The sequence below is a fragment of the Uloborus diversus genome, chromosome 1, assembly GCF_026930045.1.
Source record: "Uloborus diversus isolate 005 chromosome 1, Udiv.v.3.1, whole genome shotgun sequence".
Taxonomy (NCBI): domain Eukaryota; kingdom Metazoa; phylum Arthropoda; class Arachnida; order Araneae; family Uloboridae; genus Uloborus; species Uloborus diversus.
In genome coordinates, this window is record NC_072731.1 from 190,416,739 (window position 1) to 190,444,661 (window position 27,923).

The window sequence follows — 27,923 nt, forward strand, 5'->3', positions numbered from 1 at the left end:
ATTTGTAAGTATCTTAAACATTATTATTATTATTTGTAATGCGTGTGTGTTAATTAATACTTAGAGTGCAAAGAGTAAATGGTTAAGTGCTATTGGTTATTAATACTAAGAGTAAAGTGATATTGAGTTTTAAATTTAATTAAAGCATTTCGTTTGAAGATTCAGTTGAAAAAATTTTATTTCGTAAAATTGAAAATTTTTGAAAAAAAAAAAAAAAGATTGAAAGGAAAAAAAAACAATATGTTACAAAAATATTATTATTATTTTGATTTGAAAAAAATATTTTTGCGGAAAAATTTACTGTTGTAAGATTAAAAATTTATTTTTATATGATTGAAAAAAAAAATTGATTTTTTTTTAATTAGTGGAAAAATATTACAAGTTTGAGAAATTATTTCTTAAAAACATTTTATATGATTAAAGAAAACAAAAATTTTTGATTTCATTTTCTAAGTAGAAAAATATTACAAGTTTGAAAAAATACTGCTTTGAATCAAAAATCTGTTTTTGAAAGAAATATTCTTACAAGCTGGAAATTTTTTTTTATAAGTTTGAAATGAAAAAGAAATTAATTCGAAACTACGAATTAAAATCTAAAATTTTGTTTGGAAAAACCTGACATCAGGCTATTGCCGATCTATGTGCTTGATATTTGAGAAACGTGAACTAATTTTAATTGGTCAGAAACAGTGACATCACTTGAAAGACGTAGGCCAGGTGGTGAATAATACTAGCACGTGGGGTTTGTTATCTGTTATCGGTAAAGGGGTAGATAGCAATATTGATAAAGTCATTTTCTCAATTCGCCTCGATGCGTGTGTGTGGACGATCCGAAGTGCTGTGGGATTACGGTAGTTTCTTTCAACAGCCGAGTTGATTTGCGATATCACGGCATGCGTTCTGCAAATCGACGATGGGCAGCCAGCCGTATGCAGCGATTTCAAATAAAACATGCATGTAATTGTAATTTTGTGAGATTGAGTTATAATTAACAATCCACTTATTACAATTTCATTCACTGTTTTTAAATAACTTCGCGATAGCTGGTACTTGAGGGATTTCACCCCAAAAAGGTTAGTCTTTTGTACTTAATTTTAGTCAGTATTTAGCTATAACTTAATTTGTCAAAATTTAGATTAAGTTTCTTAATTTAACGTATAGCTGTCCATTTGAATGTATCGTTCGAAAAGGATAAAGACTAAAATAAATGATATCGATTTTGTTAAAGAAATTAGTTGTTAAAGTAAAATATTATTGGGAAAATGAAATAGCCAAAGTGATTCTAATTCATGAAGGTTGAAAATTTTGTTTTATTCTAACAAGAGTGCTTGTATGAAAAAAAAAAAATAATAAAGTAAAACACTATGCGATAAAATGACTAAGTTAAATACTAATCAAAAAAATAATTAATAGAGTTGATTAAATAAAATGTGATAAATTAAATGAAACTCTTGAAAAGCATATAAAGTGATGAAATGTAACTTGAGTGCGAAATTTGCTTACTGGAAAAAAATTAAATAAGTTGATTTTTAAAATCCATGAAAATTTCTTAATGATAAGTGTTTATTAATGCTAAGAGTAAATTGATTCCAAGTTTTGAAATGAATTTCAGTAGAAGTTATTTTTCGGTAAGTCTATTTTTAAAATTTGCTGACATGAAGTTTTGATACTCGACTTATAATTTTAACATTTCTTGGGTACTTCATTGATGTTTAACATTTTTGTGTTATGTGTTTTATTTTACCGTAGGTAAAAATAATTAAATAAAAGTGAAATTTATAAATTGTAATGAAAATTCTGTTAATGAAATTGGTTGGTTGTAAAGTAATATTTTGGAAAAGCTGTAATGAATGATAAATAGTAAAACGCAGTAAGTAAAATAGTAAAGTATGGTAAAGTAAAATAAAATATTCAGAGGGGATTTAATTCATGAAAGTTGAAAATTTTGTTTTATTCCATCAAGAGTGTTTGCATGAAAAAAAAAATAAAGAAAGGAAAATATGATTAACTTAAATATCGATGATAAAAAATAATTATTAGAGTTAATTAAATGAAATGCGATAAATTAAGTGAAACTCATGAAAAGCATATGTAGTGATAAAATATAACTTGAGTGGGAAATTTGGTTACAGTAAAAAATTATTTAAGAAGATAATTTTTTAAAATTCATGAAAATATTTGATAGTGATAAGTGTTAATTAATACGAAAAGTAAATTGATTGTAGATTTTCGAAAATTAAATGGATAAATGTATAAAAATAATAACGTATGTGATAATTTAAAATATTAACAATGAAAAAAGAATCAAAGACGATTAAATGAATCTAAATCGTAAATGAGTTGCTATTTTAGTAAACTCAAACTAGAGTGAAAAGCATTTTAGTAGGAACATGTTAAAATCTCTTGTGCTAAGAAAAATAAATAACTTTTAAGCATAATTTTGTAACTGGAATAAATGTATGATAAAATGATTAAGTTAAGTATTAATGAAAAAGTAATTATTAGAGTTAATTAAATGGAATGTGATAAATTCAATGAAACTCTTGAAACATATATGCAGTGTTGGAATGTAACTTGAGTGCGCAATTTGCTTACTGGAAAAAATTAATTAAGTTGATTTTTTTAAAATCTGAGAAAATTTGTTAATGATAAGTGTTAATTACTACTACGAGTAAATTGATTGCAAGTTTGACATGATTGCAAAAATTGAAGACATGATAACGTTTTGAAAAATTTGAAGGTTCGATTCCTGTCACTACTTGTGAAAAATTTCTAAGTTTAAAAATATCGGGAAAAAAAAAAACGATAAAGTAAAAACAAGCGAGAAAATGATCAAACTCTAAAATATACTAAAAAAAAAAAATCGAAATCACGAAAAAATAATCTAAGTCTGAAATGCTTGAAATTAGTTAAAGACTAAAAAGTTAAGAAAATAGTTAAAGACTGAAAATAATTGAAAAACGCTAAAATAGTGAAAAAAAAAAAAAAATCAAAGTGCTAAATGACAGGAAAAAACGTTAAAGTTCAAAATGTGTGAAAGAATATTTAAGTTAATTATTTCTTTGAAAATTTAACAAGTAAGAAAAAATATTTTGTTGTATGAAAGTCAAAAAAAAATTAGTTAAGAAAATTATTTCTTCGAAATTTTTACAAGTTAGAAAAAATATTTGTAAATTTGACAAAGAAAAATGAAATTAGTTAAGAAAATTTAACAAGTTAGAAAAAATAAAAATGATAAAGTTTGAAATGCATGAAAAAGAAAATCAAAGTTTAAAATATATTTCAAGTCCACAAAGCATTGAACCAAATCTAAAATCTCGAATGGGTTGTATTTAAATAAATCTTTACTTAAGTGAAAACTTTGTTATTATGAAAAATAATAATAATGATGATAGTTTCAATTATGAGCTGAAATTCAGTTAATGATATGCCATGATTAGTACTAAAGAGTAAATTAACTGATGGTTTTAAAATTAATTTAATTGTAATATTCGTTGTCATGGTACAGATTCACATTAAGACTGAAAGAGTAATGAAAAATATAGCATAGTGGTTAGCATACGTTTTTGCTAACTCAAAGTTTGGGTGTTCGATTCCCAACTTCAACACTCTGTAAAAATAAAAATAATTAAATTCGCGAAACTTTGGTTGTCTTGACAACCATTCGTCGAAATTATTCAAAGTCCGGAAATAAAAAATCAACCTCTCAATAGATGGCGCCACCGACGTTAAACATAGCATAAGTTAAAACATAGCAACAAGTGTTGCCAACCGAAAACTAAAAACTCTGGTTGTCATGACAACAAGTGTTGCCATTCCAAAACCGAAACTCAAACAAGTGTTGCCATCCAAAAAGTAAAAACTTTGTGGATACCATGACAACAAGTTCAAAATATTCTAAGTCCGAAAACGCGGGAAAAATATCTAAAACGCGGGAAAAACCCTCGTCACCTTCTACGGGTTCTCGCGGCGGCCCCCGTCGTGGGGAGGGTCAACCCCAAGGTCGGGAGGGGGTGGGGAGGAAGTGGAGGAGGCGGTGGGAGGAAGAGTGGGAGGGGGAGGCGGTGTTAACACCGCAACGCCACCGCCTCCTGTTGCAGAACTCTCATTATTCCCCTACTGGAGTCACAAATTATCAAAACGGCTTGTATTATAAAATAACTTGATCTTAATAGAAACTATTTTTTCTCTCTGGAATCAACTGCATGTTTGATAACATAGTTAAAATACTGTCAGACAGATGACGCTGCAAACTGTGGAAAATATTTTACCATTAAACTTTGCCCACATTGTCAATTCTTTTAAATATTGTCATGGAAAAACTTATCAAAACAGAATTCGAATTTGGAACATTCTGCACTGACCTGCACCCTGGCTTCCGTGAGGTCGGTCTTCATCGCTATTTCTTCCCGCGTGTAAATGTCGGGGTAGTGGGTTTCTTGGAAGGCGCGTTCGAGTTCTTTCAGCTGTGAGCTTGTGAAAGTGGTCCGGATACGACGTTGTTTTCTCTTTTCGGTGAGCACACCATCATGGCCTGTGTATACTTTGTAAGGTAAACCGCCTATAGAAGAAAAAATAAAGAGAAATGAAGTTTTCACAAATAGTAATAATCGTATATTAATCGTATTATATATTTTTTTAAAGAAAAAAACTTATAGGGGATATAAAATAGGGATATAAAATAAAAATGCAATTAATGGACATCAAATTATAAAAATGGCTTGTATTATCATATGCCTTGATTTTTGGAGTTATTTATTTTCTTACTGGGTTCAATTACATACCTAATAACGTAATATCTATTGTGATAATGTTTTTCGTAATTTATCTAGATGTTCAGCTAACTTTGTAGTGACGTTGAAAAATAATTAAATCACAAGGAAGCTAACCGTTTTTAAATAAGAAGAGAAAGGATGGTTTTTACTTAGCAGTTGAAGACTAAAATTAAAAAACGCATTAAGTGCCAAAAAAAAAATTTTTTTTTTTGTTTTGTTTTTTGTCAAAATGAAGTAAATGCCAAGCATTTCACTGTGGTAAACGATTCATGGGCCTATCCCCCCTCCTCCGAAAATTATAGTTAAAATAACGTTGGTAGGGTTCGCCAGTGGAGCAAGTGTTAGCGCCCGTGCAGTGGAGAACGCAGTATGTGCCATTGAAGGTTTTTGAAGGTTACTTGGTATCTTGGTTGGTCCAAGTCCTAATGTAAAAAAAAGGAAAGTTTTCCATTTTTAGTCTTCAGTTATTGCAGAATGATTCCCTAAAATGCCTGATTTTTTTTCTCTCTTACAAGTAGAAAGATAAAAATTAGAAAACAGGTACTTGATTCTTTATTTATTACGATACGTTTACTGACCCATCCCCATCTATGCATAAAAATATTTTTAAAAAAAATTTAAACCCCTTCTCTATTTCTTATGCTACAGCTCTCTACGTTTTCCTAGGGAAATACGAGTTCGTTCATCCTAACGATAAAATTTTTGTTTTCAAAGTTTTATGATGGTAATTATTATATTATTTGTTCCCTTAAGAGTTGTCAATTTAAGTGATCAATCTCTTAATAAAATGCCCCATTCTTTGCAACGAACGAAATTGAAAGATGATAAAAATCCAAAATTCCTATGACCCTGTGAGTTCAATGCAGTTTTTAATTTAGAAACCGCAGTTTGAGAGATTGATCCTTGGGACTAAACTGAAAGGTTTGTTTTACTTAAGGTGTCAATCACACCCGGTGTGAATAACACCACAGCTCTTCCATAACGGTGTTACCAAATGAAATATACAAGTAGCTATCCCCCCCTCTCCCCTCGATTGCTTCAGTTAGCTATACCCACTTCCTTAGATAAGACCCTGAAAAGAAAGAAACAAGTCGCAGTCTTTTATTTACTTAGAGGCTGTCCAAAAAAAAAAGGGATGTCACATTTTTTTCAACAAACTTGACTTCCGTACCCTCTGTGTCGCAAAGTGTCATACTTCACCCGTGTCCCATGTCACGCTGTTTTTCATAACCATATTTTTATTATTTTTTAAAATGTGATTTCACATTTCTTGTTAATTGATGTCAATTTCTTGTGATGTCAATTTCTTGTCCTCCCTCTTCTCACAAACTGACATCCTCCCCCCAAAGCGTGATATAATTTGCGAACGGTCCCTTACCCTGTATCTTAAGATTATCGGCAGTTTTGTAACTAATCTCTGCTCAATTGGAGTAATTTGGTTTTCGGCCTCTTTTTGGAGAAAGTTTTGTTTTACAGTAACAGTAATAGTAAAGTTTCCGGAGACTCTTTTTCCTACGTTTATAATGCAATAAATTTTACTTTCGCTCTTCAAGTATTAATTACGTACGATTTCATCTAAATATAACACATAAATATAAATAATTATTGATTCCTAGCGTTTTACTTAGTGTACATATATGTTTTATACGTTTCAAAACTAAAGCATGCATTTAAAGTATCCGTAATTCGGACCAGAGTTAAATTTTTTCCTGATATTAAACATTACCCTTTTACACATTTTCCAGAAAGTCTGTATTTATAGATAAAACTTCAAGTTCTTATGCATTTACATAAGTTAACGTAATCTATATAAAACTGAATCTTTGTCTGTATGTCATCCATGAACTCAAAAACTACCCGGCAGATTTGGCTAAAACTTTCACCGTTTGTTATTTTTGGTACTGGGAATGTTTATAGACCAGTTCGAAAAAAATCCGATCGATAGTTCCTTTTTTACTCCAATTTAAGTCACAATCCATTGGATAAATACGAATAAAATTATCGGCTGCAGAAATTAATTCGCGTGAAAGATCTCATTGATAAGAAGTTAGCTGTTGCCATTTTTCTTGAGTTTGAACAAATAAATTCTTTCTTTATTGTTTTATGGCTTTTCATGCAACGGGGGGATTTAAAACTTTTTCTATTTGATATTTTTAGCGATTGATTGATCTTGCAAACTGCGTGAGTACAAAATTTGAGTATAGTCACGGCTTCACTTGATACCTGGACCGATTATTATGAAAATTGCTATATATATATATGTATTTTTCCACGGAGAAGGTGCATAATATGCTCATTGAAGCCACTCGTCACCAGATGGCACTGCAGAGTAGCAACTTCTGCCCCGTTCAACCGATTGTCATGAAAATCAGTATAATGATGTTTTTTTTTTTTTTTTTTTTTTTTTTTTTTTTTTTTTTTTTTTTTTTTTTTGGCGTAGCAACGCGCGTCGGGTACAGCTAGTATGAATATAAAACATACATTTTTATCTGCACGTATGCAAGCATACAAAATATAAATCTATGTTTTCATCTTCTGAACAGAATTGGGATCAATTCCCTTTTCACAGTAATTGATGGTTAGAACATCACAAAATTGAGCTTCAATATAAATAAATAAATAGCTTTCGTCATTTTAAAAAAAAAAGGTTTTTTTTTTGGGGTGAAACCCATATTTAATTAATGCAAGTTTGCGTAAGGATATCAGAAATCGAAAAGTAATAATAGAATAGAATCTAACACGATTTGAGTTATAAAACTGGTGTTTACTCACGGCCATAGCTGCTAATTAAAAGTGTATATTTGCTTCAGTATAAAGTTTGCGAAAAAAAGAAAAAACTAACGCCTCTCGCCAACACCAAGTTGTCTTCCTCCATTGTTGGAAATTAAAACTTGGCGACATTTCATCACACTTTCTAAATTATCATAAGTGCCTGATGAAATTAAAGTTACGGAGAAAGAGGACTTAATTTGAAACGCGAAACTTCTGTATAAAAACGGAGCGAGAAGCTGAGACAGAGAAAACAATGCGCAATTAATCAAAATGTAAACTCCAGTTCCTTCGCTTACTGTTATCAGTTTGCGCGGAAAACTAATCTTACAAAACAAACTTTTATTATGTTTTAAAAAGCGGAGGCGGTAAAAGAGAAGACTTTTATAATTAAAATTTATGACCGGTTTCAATTCCACGGAAGCAGCATTTTCCCTTCTAATAAAGTGTTGCCATTCCCTAATGAACAAAGTCTGAAATTTTAGATTAAAAATTAAATGAATAAATTGTGTCTGTTTTCCATCTTTTGCCCTGGCGACATTAAATTAACTTCTAATTTTCGTTGGTTGGGGAGATTGTTTAAATTTCGAAAATTTTATTTGGTTTAAGTCAAAAATTCGAAATATTTTTACCAGCCGAAAGAAAACTATAACATTGCTAAATATTTTGATAAAAATTATAAGACACAAACTTGTAATTAGGATGCCAATAAAAGTTTCAAAGAACTTCAAAATATTTTCTCAGAAGGTAAAGGATCTAATTTTTTGAACTCACACGAAAAATAAATAATTTCTTAATTTAAAACTCTTGTTTAAATAACATATATTAGAATACCTATAGGGAAGTTAATTAATTAAATTATAAATGTTTTTGAGTTTGTTTATGTTTAAAAAGTGTGAGAAATTATTATATCAAATTTTATGGTAGTAAATTGTATTGGTCATAAAAATAAACAGCTTTTACTTCCGAAGAAAATTATCAGCTCAACAATTATATTTATGGTTTAAAAGTATTTTAATCTTAAAGCCACTGAAAATTTCATTAAGAAACAGAACATTATCGTTGTTTGAAACATTTGTTTGTCCCGAAGATAAACGCTAAACTCACTTTGTTCTTCTATCTTTCTTTTTGTCTTAACAATTTCCCAACATATCTGTTACTGTTTTTGTCACATGATATTGTTTATCTTTGAAATGCTTTTTTTTTCCTAAATTAGCTATATTTATTTTGATACAAAGGTTTTCCATGTGACAATAAATCAAAATTTAATTTACATAAATTATAGTAATAATAATTACAATAACAATATTTTAATAATAATATTAATAATAATTTAAATATTTATTATTATTAATTAATAATAGGTTTTTTTTTAATTCTTATTATTAATTTTTAAAAAGATCAAAAGATAAAATTAAACAAATCATGTAGGGAGAAAACACCCTTACTTTATATGAAAAAAATTATTATTATTATTTTTTTTTTCTTTTGTTATAAATAAAAATAGATTGTGTAAATTCTCTTTCTGTAAAATTAAGTGTTGTAGCGAGAGTTTTGAGCCTAAGTTTTTATACTAAAAATATCTAGAAACAAACAAACAGTGTATTTATAATTTTTAACGTGTGGTATATTAGTTGTACATTTAAAATGAATGCTGGAAAAAGTGCACACAATACAAAAGTCAGAGGAACAGTTTGTCAAAGCATACCTCTTGACGAATGATATAAAAATAATAATATTGATCATAATAATAATAGTAATAATAATAGCCAGTCACTCGTGAAATTGCCCAATAATAATAGTAGGGCAATTCCACGGGTAGCTAATTGACATTTTTGAAGCAAAAAATGCGTAATTTGTAACACTCGACGCAAAATATATGTCGTGCAATTTTGCCCTGGAATATTGTATTTTTTAAGCTAAATTTAATGGTAGAATCGATTCCCGAAATACATTTTAGATGATTTTTAAATATTCATTAAAAACATGGTAACTGACTGACATTTTAAAATGAAGTATGTCAGTCAAATACCATACATTTAACTTTTTTTTAATCATCCAAAGTGAATCATTTTGAGAGTTTAACTATGAATACAGTCTAAAAAATACAACATTCCACGGGAAAAGATCGTTTTTAAAATGTATATTTTGCGTTGAATATTACAAAACACATCATACAGTAACATTCTGTTACAACGTATACCAATATAACGAAATTTCCGTTTCAACGAAATAAAATTTCAGTCCCGATTTAATTTTTAGCACGTTGCTTAAATTTCATTGTAACGAAATTCTCGTTACAACGAACAAAATTCGCGGCCCCTTAAAGTTCGTTGTAACGGGATTTCACTGTATTATTTTGCTTCAATAATAATAATAATAATAATAATATTAATAAAGCACAAAAGTGCGAGAAAAATATCCCTTTTGCACCTTCATTTATTTACTGTAAAACTTTTTTGACGGATTAAAATACATTTTGAAGCCAATTTCTAGATTTACGCATGAGAAACCTCAAATATTTTAAGAAAGTGAAGCCGTACTCTGTATAAAATGTTCCATTGAACTCCTTGTAAATTATGCACAATCAGTTATACAGAGTCACGACAAACAGATGAAACACTTTAATGGAAAATTGGTTCAGCCTGTTTAAAATTTTTAATTTTGTAAGCAATGTCAATGGAATTGTACTATGAGAATAAATAAAATTTTTGTTCTTTAACTGTGTCTTTAATTTAAAATTGCTTTTAAATATAACAATTAAAAACAAAACAGACATTTAACATTTCTTTTATTGAGTTTAATTTCCGACAGTTTGTATTTTTTTTTTTTTTTTTGTAATCATAAATAAATCAGTATAAAATTACATTCTAGTCTTATTAAAAAGTAATAAAATAAAAAATGTCAGCAACAAGATTTGCTTACTGTAGAAAAGAGTACAAAACGTAAGGCTAAAGCCCAAAAATTGCATTTCATGCAATTTGATTTTTTAATAGATAATGCGATATGAGACAACATACAATTTAGGAGACCGGTATGCAAAATTATAGATTCAATTCCATTTTAATTTCCTCGAGTAATAACTGATTAGTGATTAATCAAAATAAATGAACGCATTCGAAATTGGGCCTGTATTTTCAGCTGGTAAGCATTTTCTCTCGTGTCCTATTTTAGTTCTTGAAAATCAAGCTTTAGCTAGACATGCAAAAGAAGATAAGAATAAAGCTTCCGAATGCGGTCGTTTCCAATATTTTAAAAGTATTTTTTCTGAAAGAACATGTTTAAAAACATAGGATCTAACCATTTTTTAAATAATTTGTTTAAGTTTAATATTTTCAAAAAATTACTTAACTAGGTGATCTTTTATTGTTTACGTTTCTTGCAGATGACATTACAAATGTTGAAATGCCATTCTGTGTTGCCATTCACAGAGCAAAATATTTAATTCGCATCTTTACTCACATGTATTGGTAACGATATGGTTGATAGCAAGCGTAGAGCGCAATTTTAATTCGCTTCTTGATTATCATAACGTGGAAACGCGGTACAAAGATGCGCCAAAAAGTATCATTTATGACGTCATCTAGACCACGCCTTGTTTGAAAAATCGGACATTTTAAAAAAATTCATTAAAAAATAACTGTTGGGAAAATAAAAGAATTTTCTTGGTAAATGTTTTTTTTTTTTTTTTTTTTGCTTATTCTATCAATTTCAGTGAATAGAATACTACTTTTGACTGAAGGAAACAGCCTCATTGTCATAAAAAGAAGGAGGTTATGAATCTTACTAGTTTTTGAAGTGTCTATCAAAAAATTATGAAGAAAAACAATTTATCTTTACACTATTTATACCATTATGCATCAAAAAATGAAAAAAAGAGTTTAGGATCGTATCAACTCATGGTTAGGGTAAAGTGTCTAATTAAAAGTTTTAACAGATAGGAGAAAAAACAAACAAACATTACAAGATCATAAAGGACTCCTGGACTCCCACACCAAAAAAGTAGCTAGAGGAGCGTTAGTTATAGCAAAGTCGATGTGGTTGCAGAGTTCACCTCAGTGGATAATAGTTTTTAAAGTGTCTATCAAAAAACATGAAGAAAAACAATTTGTCTTCTCCCTATTTATATCATTATGCATCAAAAAATGAAAAGAGTTTAGGATCGTATCAACTCATGCTTAAAGTAAAGTGTCTAATTAAAAGTTTTAACAGGTAGGAGAAAAAACAAACAAACATTACAAGATCATAAAGGACTCCTGAACGCCCACACCGAAAAAAGAGCTAGAGGAGCGTTATAGCAAAGTTGATGTGGTTGCAGGGTTCACCTAGTATATAATCCATATCTTGTGTCTCGGTACAACTATTCATATGTTTAAAGCTATGGAATCTATCTCTATAACTATCAATCCCATCCGTAACTATCTGTATCAATCTCTGTATTCATCCAATCTCTTTATCTTTTTCAATCTATATTTAAATACCTTAGTTTTTTCTCTATATTTATCAAAATACGCATCTCTATATTTGCCAATTGATGCAGTGAGAAGCAAAGGGATTGTAAGTGGACAATTTCAAGTTTTGAGTAAAACGCGTTTAAAGATTAGCTCGTACACTGTTAAAACTACAGGATGCATTCGGCACCTTTCAGGAGAGAAACGCTTGTTCACCAGCGGCACTCAATACGGAGCCGAATTGGCACCTCTAAATAGGGTGAAAAACAGGCACCTTTTAAAAAATAGACAGCCGGAGTGAAAAAAAGGAACCTTCGGAGAAAGAAATGGCACCCTTACTATAGATCATCCTCCTCCCCCCTCCCCTGTATTGTGTGCGTTTTTGAATACAGCTGTGTGTGTGTTTTTTTTTTTTTTTTTTTAAATAGTTTTTTTTTGATTCGTGATATTCTACATTTTGGACATTTTTCACATTGAAATCAGTTCTGGAAATGATTAAAATATGTAATTACAGCATTTAATCGTGTTTCAGAGTTTTCAGCATAGTTAAGAAGTGCGCATTGCTTAATTCATCTGATCGAGCTCTAACTCAGTGTTTCTCAACCACTTTTCACCCACGGGCCGGTAAAAGCAAATGAAAAACTTTGCGAGCAGTGAAATCTTAATCTTTTCTTAAAAAATTCATAAAATAAATAATAATAATAACTCGGGGGCCGTTAAAAACTTGTGAAAAAATTCGGCGTTCTGATGAGGGTTTTTTTTTTTTTTTTTTTGACAAAGTAACGTTAAAAATTAATAAAACAATAAATATCTACCCCTTCACTTGGTATCAAAGAGTTGTCCCAAATATGTTATAATTTAAAGACGAGTAATTATTTAAATAATGTGAGAAATTATACATTTACTAAAACATGACCCGTGACGAAAATGAAGTATAGAATAGAGGTACTTATGGATTATTTACACGAAGAGCCAAAAATATTCTGGGATAATGCAGTTACGGAAAAACAAAATCGTTTCATAAACGTTAATCAAGAGTAACAAAATAAAATGCACATGAAGTTTTTTCATAGTTTAAAAACCAAAAGAAACTTTTAACACTATCGAGACATCACCGCTAACAGGAAGTGATTCAAACACTTGAATGAAAAAGAAAGAAAAAAAAAAAAAAGCCAGACGGACAAAGATTTTTTTTTTTTTTTTTGCTGTTTATGTTTTAGCATACTATATTCTGTTATATCCTACGAAGCACAAGAATCATTTTTATTCTGGTCCTCACTTGTTGATTATTGATAATCTTAGCTGGTTATTTTGGTGATTAAATGCTGCTTATCGAGTACTCAAGAAAATAAAGATAGATATTTTTGGTAGCGTTTTGAATGATGGAAACTTCACGAGACAGTAACGGTAAACTGAAACTAAACGACATAACTGAAGAGCAGTAAATGCACTTTTAAATACTTTTAACTATGTTTGAAAGCCCTAAAAGCTACAAGTGATCAAAAGCTGTACTTAGTTATTTCGGATAATTAATCCAAGAAAAGTTGTTTTTTAATCCTTCACTCAATGTAAAAGACACATAAACGCAATCATCATTTGTCTGCCATATTGAAGTGGTTGAATGTAATTCTAAGGCAAAAGCGCATGCGCAGCAAATCCTTTTGCGATTGCATGCCGTTTCGGCTCCTCTGCTCTATTTCCTGGCCTGCATTGCACCTTCAGGCACCATGCTTTCACCTTAGAGGGAATATATTCACTCGTCTGGAACCCCTGGTTATAACAGTGTAGGTAGGCTTTTATTTAAATTTTTTTCTAAATCATGCTATACAGCAGCAGCTACCAGGGCTACTAGTACCATCTCTTGCCCCAAGACAGAGGAGAGGTTCACCTACTATGTGTACAGGTTATCTCCAAATTTTTAATTTTGCCACTTACATCCCATTGCTTCTCACTGCCTCAACTGATATACATCTGTATAGATATTAATTTAAAAAATCCTCTTTATAAAATAATTTTTCCCTCGTCATTTTTATCAAAACACCTTAATACTTATCCATCCATTTACGTACACAGCATAACTCGCAACAATGTGCATTTATTTCTAACTTGAATTAAATTCTTGGAAAGAATTTCATTGTTAAAGCCTTCAAACTGTTAAGAAGCTGTAAGTTGAGTTTCGCTGTTTACAACAATGCAGTGAAAAATAACGCAACAATTAGTTCGGTTATACATACACGACTACCTTACATGTTTTCCTAAACAGTATATGGTACTTTAAGTGACTTAAGTGATAACAATGATTTTTATGCAAATCATCAAAACGAACAATATTTAATTGGATTTTTCTGCGGGATGACTATTTTTGGGAGACGTGTTTAAATCTTTTTTTAAGGATAGATTTCATCCATCGATAACATTTTAGTAGCTGTTGAGCCATTTTTGTACAGTGCCCTTAACAGAAATCTTTAAGGTCATTATCTCAAAAGATCTATAAATCGTTTCATAGCTAGCAACTCCGCTATATTTTTGATAGTAAAAACATATGTTTTCGCAGGAAAACATGTTATGTCGTTCTTTATGCTTTAGAAATTAATTTTTCGTAAACATTTTAACATTTGCACGCAAAAAGTAAATAAATGCACTACTCTTTTTGGTGGGATATAAGTCTGAAGTCTTTGTATCCCATCAGCTAAATTTAGTTGTAAATGGGAAGAAGTTCATTTGTCCCCTTTTCTCCTCTATCGCAATGCATTTTTTTTTTTTTGGGGGGGGGGCACTTAGAGTCGAACATGGTTAGAACGTCAAATATTTTTCATGCGCAAGTTTGCCCATTTTTCGTATGCCTCCTGTAGTTGCAATATGGTAAATCTCCACCGTGAAGAGGATATTGTAATGTTCCAGTTTTTAAATGTGATGCTTGACAAAATTTAGGTTTTTTTTTTTGAAAACTACATGATGTTCTGATAATTATTTCGATAAAAAATATATTAATTGAAACTTTTGCTCTGCATCAGTAAAATATTATAAATATAAATGCTAAGAAAAAACTAATAGTGGTCGTCTTTTAACGTCAAATCTTGAGTAAAATCAAATTTAGCGCATTGTAAATAATTAAAAGCGTAGATATTCATGTTTAAAAATAGAAAATCTTTGAGTCCATAAATAGCTTGAAATTTGTAGCTACTATCTTATGCAACTGAAAGCGGACACTCCCACCACACACACTTACACTTAGGGAAGGGCGAGGGAGGGAGGTAAATATCTCATAAAAACAAGGGTTTATCATTACTTATTGAAAAAAATTTAGAAAACCTATAATGAAACTGAAGTTACTAGCATATTAATAAATAAAGTAATAATAGTAACAAAACTTTTTTTTTTTTTTAATAGAGGCTGATAAGAACTGAGCTTAGGTACCACTGTTTTACGATCCTCAACTTCTCACAAATGAAAAAGAAATTCTACGCGAAAAAATTCAATCATCGCAAGAATTGACTACGAGTGGGGAATTTATGGAAATAAACCGCTGGTTTTATTGTGGTTCATGTCCGTAGTGAAAAATCAGTAACCTTCTAATTCATTTTTATTGACACTTCTAATTCTTTAAAAGAAAAATTAAAAAACAGTTTGAATTTAAAGATCTTGAATTCAAATAAGGCTTTGAATTCAAATGTTCGCAATCAAATGAATAATGTTTGCAATCATGAATTGCAATAGGACCCTGTTCGTTGGCTTTCTTGTTTCTCCTAATGGCTTTTATTGCAACAATAATTTGAATTGAAGACATCAAAATTCAAATGAATGTCAGGGGCTGAAAGCTGAATGTTGTATGCTGGATACTGCTTTCGCGTAAAAAGGATTGTGTAAAGTCGCGAAGTTCGTTTATAAATATCGATAAAGGCGATGAAAGACGAAGCACATGGACGCCTGCATTACAAGCACATATTAAAGAAGTATCGTTTATAAATATTTCGATTCCGAAGCACATGATGGGCGCCTGCATTATAAGCATAGAAAAATAAAATCAAAGGACGCGGACGTCATTCAACGATCAAGTGAAAACAATAAGCAATTTGTGATTGCTCAAAAAAAGTACAAAACTATGCGCTGCGAGCAAATTCTCATATTCCTAAGAAAACTATATTGAGAAACGAAATATATCCACATTGTAAATAAGCAAAATCATCTTTATTTACAATTTTAAAAATCGAAACCTGCAAAAAATAGGCTCATGGACCTACTTACTCACGATCTCAACTTCTTACAAATAAAACGGAAACTCATAAGAAAGTTCCACAAATCGCAGTAATGTCCACAACGGAATCAGTGACCTTCCAATTCATCATATTAACGCATTAATTACTCACAAACAAATGATGAAAAAAGAGTCAAACAATTAGGACCCATTACTCCTTCAGTCTCCAAAAATAAACCATAAGAGGAAACAGATAAAAATATCTTATCAACCAAAAGAGAGAAAGCAAACTGTAACAGAGAGCAAAAACCTCAGGACCTCAGCCTTTCCAGATCTTTTACCCTTGTGAAGAATGGGACAAATTAGCATGCGCTCTAAGGCTGGCAGTGAATCGTAATTAGGGCTAATCTGATTTTTGCTAATTATTCTCGGTTACTTAATTAGCTGTGATAGCTCCCGTAGTGGCAAAAACTCAAGGCCAACAGGTGGTTCTGGAAAACCGTTCTCTGTTTCTTTTGTAGTAGACTGATGAGAACGTCTTTAGCCACATCGTGAAACTTAGTTATGTGTATATAAACAAAACTTTCTTTAATTATTTTTTTCTTTCAAGTTTAAAAAAAAAATAGAAAAAGTTATAACAATGACTTAAAGGTTTATTTTTAGGCACATAGAGTAGTTTTTTGGTATTCAAATTTTCAGTACATATGTCTTACGTTCCTGATGACTGGAATTTAAATTGAAACACTATGTCAATGAAATAATTTTCTTGAAAAAATCTTCTATAAAGATTTCATGCACCTAATCAAGGTTGTTAAAAAACATCTTACTACTAACTTATAGTGTATCTTACCTACTTTTTTAAAATTTGCTTCCTCCTCCCTTTAAAAAAAAAAAAAAAAAAAAAAAAAAAAAAAAAAAAAAAAAAAAAAAAAAAACCTTATTAAAGAATACAAGCTTGTTTGTATGATTCTCTTATCATCTTGCCATGCAAATAATTTATTTCAAAATAAAAGATCCCTCAAAATATTCGTTACAACCTAGTTTTGATCACGTTTTTTGCATCAGTATTAAAATGAATTTTTCGAAATAGATATATTTCGAAACAATATATTTGGAACTACATGAAGTTGCTCTCTTGATATCTAATTTTAGAATTTTTATGCAGCAAATAACAAAAAGAACTGAAGCATTGTTTGTTCTTATTACGTATAAAGCAACTTAAAGCATGATTAGCATTGTACCCTGTGTTATACTAAAATATTGAAACACCTTTTAAGTTATTCTTTACATTTCAACTGAATTCAATTTTATTGCATGCAGCAACGTAAAAACATGATAAGTGTTAAGCAGTATGTTGCCGTACCTAAGCCCCCAATGGCAGATATGCAATATACCAACAGGCAGGTTATCCCATCTGGAGACTGTTATTTTGTCCTTGTTATGTTATTATCAGTCTAAAATAGGGACTGCCCGGGTCAACCGAGCTGGAGGCAGATATCATCTTATTCAAGCTGAGAGGGTCAATTATCTACCAGTTTGTTAGCACTATCAGCTTCAGCGTGATGACGTCTGCCTCTAACTAGGTTATTCACTATTCCAACCAGATAAGTAAATAACAAATGCGAAACTGCAGTCTCTGAATAGGATAACCGGGCTGTCGGTATATTGCATGCATGATTAATGTTGCACCAAAAATAACTTTTAAATTATGGTTTGCGTTTAAAATGAAACTTTTCCCTCCTGCGTTGGCAAAGGGTGCGTTTTTTAACCACCAATAATGTATTTGAAAATTATTGGAATGACTCCATGGTTTTTTGTATTGCATGCAACAACTTATAGCATGATTGGTGTTGCACTGACGTACTAAATAGTTTGTAACAAATGCTTTACATTGAAACTTTTTTTCACCATAGCTGGTAAACAAAACATATTTTAGCCGACAATGATGTGATTTAAGAGTTTCAATGATGCAGGCAGTGTTTGCCTTTATTGCTTGTAAGAACTAAAAACATGGCTAGTGCACAACCTTGTGCTGTAATAAAGTACTGTGCACCTTGTGAAACATGTTTTACACTTTAATGGAAATGATTTTCACCATCACTGCTGCTAGTGGATAATGAATTGTTTAGATATGAATATATATGACTAAAAATCATCAAATACGAATAAGTTATTTTCCGAAGTTTTCATTATTGTTTTACAGTCTGGGTTTTTAGCTGGTATCAGTTTAGTTTAATGAAGTTCAAGTTATTACTATAAAATGAATTTAAATTAGGGTAATGAATATGCATTACTTAGAGTCATTTATATTTCTAGGCAAAAACATTTAGTTTGCACTACATGTCGTTCGTAATCATTTGAATTTTAAAAGTTGTATTTGCAGTTTGACTTTCAGCAGAACAAATAAATGCAATTAAAAATAGCTCACAACGTTCAGAAATCACACAAAATTCTTCTTACATTTTTGAACAGTAGTTATTCTCTCCCAATTTCTTTTTATCAAAGGAAATAGAATTTTAAAAATAGAATGTTTCACATATAAAAGCAAGACAATTACTGCATTAAAAATTAAAGCTGTGCTTCAATCATTCAGTTTGAATTTTAAATTCACGCTCAATATATTTCAATATCATTCATTTTCATTCAGGTATTTTTTGAGTCAATATATGTGTGGTGATGCAGTTAATTTTGAGTACATGATTAACTTTTTTAGCCAATAAAAAAGCTAGATCCCCCCCTCTCATACCTCATAAATTTGTCACCATTTTAGAGGGATTTATCTTTCACAGCTCTTTCAGTTTCAAAAAACGCTCTGTATCAATTTAATTTAATGTTTTATACCATTTTGCATAGATATTTTGTGGTAGCATGGCAACATTTCGATTTCGAATATGCATTCTTGGTTAAATTTTATTAGAACGATCTAGTAAATGTTAGCGTGAAATTTACTTTGACTTATTATTATGATTTTCACATGTTTGTAATTTCACGAATCGAATTTTAACACCGGAAACAGAGAAAGTCCCAATTCGATATGCTGTTTGCAGAACTCTCTTTTACTTCCTTTTACAAAAAAGGAAGTATTGTATTCGCAAAAAAAATTTCACTCAAAAATCGACCTTAATTTCCATTTTGCACACCCCCGAATGAATGTTGAGTTTTTTTTCGACTCGACCACGCGGGGATAAGTGCCTAAGAACGTATAGAATAGACACGCGAAATATCCATTTTAACGATTCCAGAGTTAATTACAACGAATTTTCTCGTGACGTCTGTATGTACGTATGTATGTGCGGATGTATGTCGCATAACTCAAGAACGGTAAGCGCTAGAAAGTTGAAATTTAGTACGTAGACTCCTAGTGAGGTCTAGTTGTGCACCTCCCCTTTTGGTTGCATTCGGATGTTTCTAAAGGGGTCTTTTGCCCCTTTTTGGGGGAAAATCATTGTTAATTTCGATGTAAACTAAAGTGGTGTGTGTGTGTGTGTGTTTTTTTTTTTTTTTGGCGAACACTTGGCGATATATCGCCAGTCTTTTGATCGCCTACTTAGCGACAAATTTGGCGATTTTTTTAAAAAATCTGTTTTGATTTGGCCACTGTTGGTGATATTTAGAGAGTAAACTATTGAATCACATTAAAATTGCTAGTAATAGGGAAATGACATTAAATTGGAGTAAAAGGAAGTCATGTGATGCACAAATCAGCTCGGGTTTTTTTTCCCCATATTTCAAACTTCTTAATTTATAAGTTTGCTATTATCTCCATTAGTGAGGGGGGGGGGGAATCAATCAAATCTTAATTATGACTAAAACGAAAAAAAAAAACCTCAAACAAAGCCCATTTAAGAAAATATTTTTTTTTCCTTTATTAAAGTTTTTTTTTTCTCTTTAATCATATTTTAGGACAAATATTTTTTTAAAATTTTTCATTTAAATCTTAATTATCTTTTTTTATACGATAATATTATAGAATGTGGTTGCTATACGTTGATGTTATCAATATATTGTATTGATTAAAAATTATAATACTCATAATCCTTCTCTAATTTTTATAAATTAGTGTTTTTAACTTACATAGATGCTACATAAAACAAAACAAAGTCTGACTACATCAAACAGAATATGAAGCTGAGTTTTTTTATATTGTAAGAAACATAATCTTGTGCAACTCTCCTCTCCCGCAACTTAAAAATGAATTCAAACATGCACAACTCTCTTCAAATGATACTCAAAAGAAGTCAATACATTACGTACATCTTTTCTAAGTTTCCGCAAAACATCTCACGTATATTTATTTCAACAATGGTAGAAACTGACAAGAGAATTAAACACATCTAGTGTTCAAAAACCGCAATAAAATTTTGGTTTTGATTTTAACTAATAAGCTCTCAAGTGATTGATTAATTACATACATCCTTCCTCTTGTATCGCTCAATAACAAGGATTCTTCAAACGTTTGAAAAAATATTCCTAAACACCGATTCTATTGTCACTGGGTCGGAAACTCATGGCTCAAATCTTGTGAAATTTTCGTCAATTTAATGAAACATTTAACAGGAGAGTTTTTCACCAAGCCATTTCATCAAATACGGCGAAACTTTTGTGAAGATTGAGGATACGCTTTTGAAAGTATTCATGCATGCTGCTTTAATGTAAACGCTTTTTACTGTTAAAGTTTCAGATATCATGCTGATTGCTGTAAATAAATTAAATTTAAAACCCAATAAAAAGATTCAAGGAAATCAAGATTGATTTCTAATTTTAACACATTTTAGGTTTTTATTTTTTGCAATCTTATCTTAAAATTTCAAATATCTTCATGTTATGCTCTTTTTCTTCATCATATTCAGGAATATTTTAAGCAATTTTGCTGTCCTTTTTTCATAAAAATCAAAACTGCAGTCATCTTATGCAAGCTAATTCAGCTTTCTTCCGTATTCATCGTTACAAACATGCAAAGAAATAATCATTTCACGAAATGCAAGCGTACAATTCTGTTTTGAAACTCAATTTATTTTATAAGTTATCTTCTGTAATAACCTCAATACGTAATAATTTGAATACACACCAAAATAATTTAGCGTTTATAACTAATTTTAAGAATTAGCTTAAAGTAAAAAGTCACCTTTTGATTTGGCATAGGTTGGTAAAAGTTTAATAAATATGGTGGGTCTACATGAGTTTCAATTAGTGAAAAAGCGTAACTCTGAGCTCTGTTATAATTGTAAATTAACACTTTATGAAACTAATAAACATGCCATAAGCAAATTGAATCAATAATTTCAATTTTCATTTCTAATACAGACAATTTTGGATTCGATAAATGTTCTTTAAATCTCCTCGTAAAAAAAGAAGAACCAAAACTTTGCGTTTAAGTTTGCTGCGTGTTTCTTTTGTTTACACGTATCCACCTCTAAAATATGAATTCGATATTGTCATACTGAGTTCCAAAATAAGAGTTAAGTCTCAGATTTTGAGAATTTTTGATGTCTATTACAATCTGAACTATTGCCAGGTTTTTGTTACAGGTGTGAAAGTACTTCTTAAAATTTTTAGAGGAGTGAAATTCATTTTGGAGGAGAGAAATATGCGAAAAACGTGGATCACAATAGGGATCAATTCGACAAAATAACATTATGAGTGAAAACCGAAAGGTTACAGGGAAAGAAAGAGACATACACTATTTGAATTTTAGTATTTAGTGTTTTATTTTCAATTAAATAAAAAAGTATTGTATTCCCATCCCCTTTCCACGATGATAAATTTTTATATGTAGCGGAAAGCGTGAAAATTTTCTTAATTGAATTTTTGAAGTGTGTTTCGTGTTTTCAGTGCGCGTAAAATACAGTTGTTGATGCATTAAAAATATTTCTTTTTGTACTAAATGATGAACAAGTACAGATATTTTTTTCTATATATGTATCTGGGTTGAAAATTGCATTATTATTTATTCACTTATTGCAGGACTTGTAGAAAATAAATGAATAAATATATAATGAATATTTGATAAGTGACAAAAAAGTTGCTGCTCTTATCAACGAAAGGAAAATATAATCCAAGTAAAAAAGTATTCACTGAACATTACTTTTACTGTAAAAATCTGAAACATAACCGTTCAGGAGAACCTCGAGTAAGTTCCTCTATTTTATACTACCCTTCACGTATTTGATCAGTTTTAATGTATTTGTTGGCACAAAGTAGAAGAAGCACCCTCGCACAAAGTATTGTATCTATAAGTAAGAAATAATATGAAATCTATTTAAAGTGAATTTTTAGCCTGGTACAAAACTATCCTACACTGTTGAAAATTCAAGAAATTTTTTAGGAAAATATTACTGTAAATAGAGTGATTACAGAGCAGAAAAATTTTACACTAAATTGTACCGGAAAAAGTAAGCGATAGCAGCAGCACCAGAAATGGAATCATAAAAAAAAATGTTTTAATTAAAGTAATTTTAATTAGCTGCGTTCAAGTTTCACTATAATGCAGAAAAAACAAATTTCTAAATATTTAAAAACTCACCGTTTTTACTTTACAGATATGTTTTACTCTCTTATTAATTTTTGAAGTCATAAGCAAAAATTTGCACCGAAATTTAGACAAACAAACAGAAAAAAATAAGTCATTCTCGATAGCTTTGAGTCAGTTTTTCTATTTTCAAATGCCCCACTCATATTGTAAGAGTTTGTGTATATTTGTTAGTGTGAAACAAAATAAAAACTCTGAAAGTATTGTATAGTTATTTAAAATAAAAAAATATATATATTTATTAAGCCTATTCAAAGTGAATGATTTGCCTGTTCAAAGTTATGTTGCCCTTTTGTGTAACTTTGAACCACTTCAGAAATGGGCTGCAAAATAAATGACTTTAATAAACGTAATGCTACGAATGAGTACAATAAAATGCCTAAATGTTTATATATGACAACATCACGAATTCTCAATGTTTTATAATATTGCACAGGATATTACAATGTAGGAGGAGTGATTTCAACTACTCCAAAAATAACAGGAAATATCCAACGTTATTTAGCACAAATAAATCTGTTTATTTATGCTAAAAAACGTTGGATATTTCCTGTTATTCCTCGGCACAAAGGTATTTAATTATTGCTTACTCCAAAAATAGCTTCCAAACGGTAGTTTTAGAATTATTGAACGATGCAATCAGCTTTGTACAATATTACTAATTGTTTTCAAAATCTAAAATAAAGAATAGAAAACCTATTTCATATGCTTGCCAGCGGTGGCGGCGATTGGAGGGGGGGGGGTAAAAAAAAAGAAAGACAACTAAACACCATGAGACTTTTAACGGCAGCGTAAAATTTAAAAAAAAAAAAAAAAAAGACAGAGAAAAAAAAGTACGAAATTTTGTTAGGGCTGGTTTTGAAGGAGATAAGTGGAAATTGATGTAAGTCTAACAATTTAATCAACGTTTTTCTTAAGGTTTTGATGAATTTTGTACGCAATAACTTTCCCCGGAAAGAAACGCTTAGACATGAATTAGACTTGCATTATTTACCGCGAAGTATTGTGAGATGTCACAAACACTTGGTAATAATTTCATTAAACAAGTATGGTTTTTGTTTACGTAAAACAACTGATTTATTAATGCCTAGTCAATGAATACATAAACTAAAAGTTGTTGCTTGTGCTAAATCACGTTTCGTAAACAGATATACAAAGTAAAACAAATAATTATGTTCTGAAAATTTTGACATTTCTGGTTTTTTTTTTTTTTTTTGTATAATTTCTAGTTTTGGATCCCCCCCCCCCTTTAATCGCTGCCGCTGCTTGCCAGGAGAGTAGGCACTGGGCTTTTAAGATTTTATTAAAAGTTCAATATACTAAAAAAAGTTGAATTGGCGCAAAATTGACCCGCATAACTCAAAGTTACCCTAATTGAATAGAAACGATCATCTTTGAAGATCTTAATGCCCTTAACATTAAAAAAAATTTTCATTTGCAAAATTTAGTAATGAGGAGAGACGTAACAAAAATAACATTTGTTACTATATTTAAAGTAAAATGAGTCTTAAGACATTATTTAGTAGTTGAGCCTCATGGCTATAAAAGTTTCTATTTTAATTTAATTACATTTTCCCTATAAAAATAGACAATGTCTCTTTTCCTTTTTTAAGAAAGGTTAAAGAATTGTAACTCGAACGGATTCATTAATTTCAATTTCTTATGAGAGAAACTTAGATTTTACTCTCAGTTAAAGGAGGAAAACAGAAATGGCTTCATTTGTATATACATCGCCTTTCAGTCATTAAACATTTGCACCAGTTTTGCTGATGGAATGAAATAATACTTTTAAGAACTAAGAGACAAGGAACGACAAAGCACGTAGAAAAGTTTAACACAGATTTATCGACTTATTTAATTCTAATAATCGTTTTTTATTTAGAAATTTCAGGAAAAATTAATTTATCAAATCCTTCGCTTTTCTTCTCCGATTTAAGAGTTTTGTTTCGTAAATGCAATAAAGAAAAACTTCGTGCGAAAAGCTAAAAAATGTTTTATTTTGTAACAGTGGTAGCATGCGTAATAAAAAATAGCTAAAATTAATAGTTAACAAATTTATAAAGTACGGCATGTGTGGTAATTTCAAGAAGGAGTTATATTTTCAAAAATGTAATAATAATGTAAAAAAAAAAAGAAGAAAGTTAAAGAACGTTGATGACTAAATTTGTAAATGAACAAAAAAATAACAAATAAATAAAAAACTGGTTTTATACTTAAAATTAATGTTCGTAGCGAGATAAATTGAATCAAGTTAAATCGATGTTTTCTTGCTCTCACTGCAGTAATTCTAATGAGCTTGACGCACTTGGGAAGAGGCTCTTTTTGCAACCCCAAACCCCAAAACACGTGCCTAACATTCTCACCTCACATTTGTACCTTATTATTTCTCCGTTATTCTTGAACACGCCTATTGGTCTCCTATTGTTTCGAATAAACAAGTGATTAATTATGTACTCCATAATTTATTTTGAACTGTTCTTTTCCTAAATGAGAGTATTAAACTAAAATAGTTCTTTCCATCTGAAATTTGTGAGTTAAATAGTGTATGATAAGAACTCAAATATGGCCAGCTACGATTCAAGAAAAATGAAGTTTTCAAGTAATATTTTTACTGCAACGAAGCGCCACATAAAAGAAGAAAAAGTTTAATTTTATCAAGTGGAGTATTCAAAAAAATACACCTAATTTGTAAAACTCGCGAAATTTCATTGAGGTGCATCATAAGTTTTAACTTTGGAGAAATTTCCCCTTAAATTTGAGGATATAAATCCTTCAGTCTTGCAGTGAAGCATTAGCAATCAGCAACATACTCAAATAATAATGAAAACACATTTGCAAAACCTTAATTGACTGATTTAAAAGCACTGTATTTACTCGGTGCACAAATATTGAAGAAAAGTTGTGTTTCTGTTACTTTTGCTTGTACATGCAACGAAGCTGTGTGAAATGTAAGTGGACAACGTAATGCAAAACCTATAATCACAAGGTTATAAGTAAACAAAAACTTAAACCCGAACCTTGAGAAATTTTTCAAAATTTACAACATGGATCTCAGAATGTCTGTCATTAAATTGATCTTTTTACATGTATATTTACTACTGATAATCAAGGTTTTTAGAATTAGCTACCAGTTACAAAACTAAGTTTATCACAAATATAATCGATTGTTGAACCACAAAATTTTTAGTAACATTTATCATTGCATAACTTAGGTTTTCAAACATGTCTGCCTTTGAGAAAACAAGATTTTCAAAAATATCTAATTTAGTATTTGAGAATACCACAAATGTATTTACCATTACAGAGTCAATCCCAGGTGCGTATTCCATTTCACGATCAATATTCTCAGATAATCCAATGTTTGTAAGAGTGAAATTAAGGATATTTGAAATAACGTTCAATCTCGAATTCACGTCAATCGAATGAAAACGATTTTTACCGTTGGCCAACACCTAATGTAAACACGTTTTCCACAAATACATCTTGCCACTAAACAACGCAGATTTTCAAATTAAATTAAATTCAATCGTTAACAATCTAAACCGTAACTGCGCACAGTTTTGTTCAATGAAGATTTTCATATTTATGTACACTAATATTCCAAGTTTTTCCTTATGTGTGGAATTTCTGCTTTCAGATTATTTTGAAAACAATTTTACAATTAGTCTCCCGCTAATTCCAAAATTTGACAAGAGATGAAGCTGAGGAGACTCTATCTCACAACGCCTTGCTTTGGAATGATTCTATCTCTGTGGTACCTCCTGGCCGAAAGGTAAGAAAAAGGGAGGGTTTTTCTTCCGAAGATTTATGTGTAGCGATGGCCTATGATCAAATTTGGGCGGTCTGGGCTTTCTTCTACTAACCGGGTTAAAGCTTCGCCCAAATTGAGTCTAAGCAAGAAAAATGACGTATATTGAGCCTCTGAAGAAATATGAATCGCAGCCTGAGAAAATCAGGTTAGCTGCCAGGGATCTAAATAGTCATCCTCTGGATTATTCAGCATCGACCTGGCGCTATCAAATTATTTAATTTCCGGGCGGCCTTTTCCTTTCCTCCTCGGCGCCCCCGTTCCTTCCCACCCTTCCGGTAACCGAGTTACTGGGCCCAAGCGTTTAAAGGCAAAGGTACTGCCTCGCGTTTCTCCAGTTGGGCTCCAGAGCTCTTCTGGAATCGCGTTAGGTTTAATCCCAAACGGCTATTCCAAGAAAAAAAAACCGAAAATTTGGTGGAAAAGGACCTCGGAAGTTTTTCGTTATCAAGGTCATGAAAGTCTAATCAGTTTTGCTCATTCTGGTACCTTAGCTTGTGAGTATCACAATTATTCGTATTTCCTCCATAGAGCATCCATCAAATCTATTTCTCTGTTCCCAGTTTTGCAAATTTTCTTTAATTGTTTACATCTTTTCTTTTTTCCCTAAATTTCATGTTTATTGATCTAGGACAGTCTCACTCATATCCAGACAAAGCGGAAAATTAGGAACCTTCGCAGCTGGGAATAAAAAAAGATTCACCATTTTAAGTAATTTTCGTATTAATGATTTCAATTATTCCTCCCTTGCCATTTTGAGCCTAGTTTTTGTAGTTACCACCAAAAGTGACGTATGAAATAAATACTTACTTTGCAATGCCATTCCGGCGGAACTGAAGACAGAAGCAGGGCCCTGGTCATGTCGGGGTCTTGCAGCCACCATGCCACATGGAGGGGGCCCCACAGATGTTGGGCCCCCAAAAGACCTCGGAACGGCTGCGGTGCTATACCTGTAGGCTGCTGCAGTTGTCATCTGACTGCAAGATCCTAAGTCTGCGTAAGAGCAAGGCAACTGACAACTTGGCAGTTCCATTGCACTAAGAGAGCAGCTGGGGTCGAAGGGGGGCTGGTTCAGGTACGAATATTCCATACCGATACCCAGACTTGAAGAATGTAACAGCGAAATGGTGACGGATTAATGTTTATTACAAGAGAGGAAGAAAGTCTTCAGGCGAAGACAGATTGCTGATGATTTTTGGTATCTTCTTGAGAACTCAAAGATACCAATTGGACACAAAATGAAATTTCAAAACGAGTAATGAATCAAGTCCACTCTCTTGTCAACCTCGCAATCCAATAAGGCTCAGTTCATTAGATTAAGACAACGTATGACTAACAACCCGATAGTATCTAAGGGGTGCCTACGCCGCTTCAACAGTTTGTTCGGGACCGGAGC

The 27,923-nt window shown here is 31.0% G+C and overlaps 1 protein-coding gene across 1 annotated transcript in view; it reads right to left on the bottom strand.

The window, feature by feature from the left end:
• Nucleotides 1-27,617, bottom strand: part of LOC129223943 (paired mesoderm homeobox protein 2A-like) — a 94,364-nt gene extending 66,747 nt beyond the window's left edge. The window contains exons 1-2 of the mRNA XM_054858330.1: nt 27,338-27,617; nt 4,365-4,561 (exon numbers count right to left, since the gene is read on the bottom strand). Coding sequence (XP_054714305.1) covers nt 4,365-4,561; nt 27,338-27,617 — 477 coding nt within the window. The remainder of the gene's footprint in view (nt 1-4,364; nt 4,562-27,337) is intronic.
• Between the last annotated feature and the right edge of the window lie 306 nt (nt 27,618-27,923).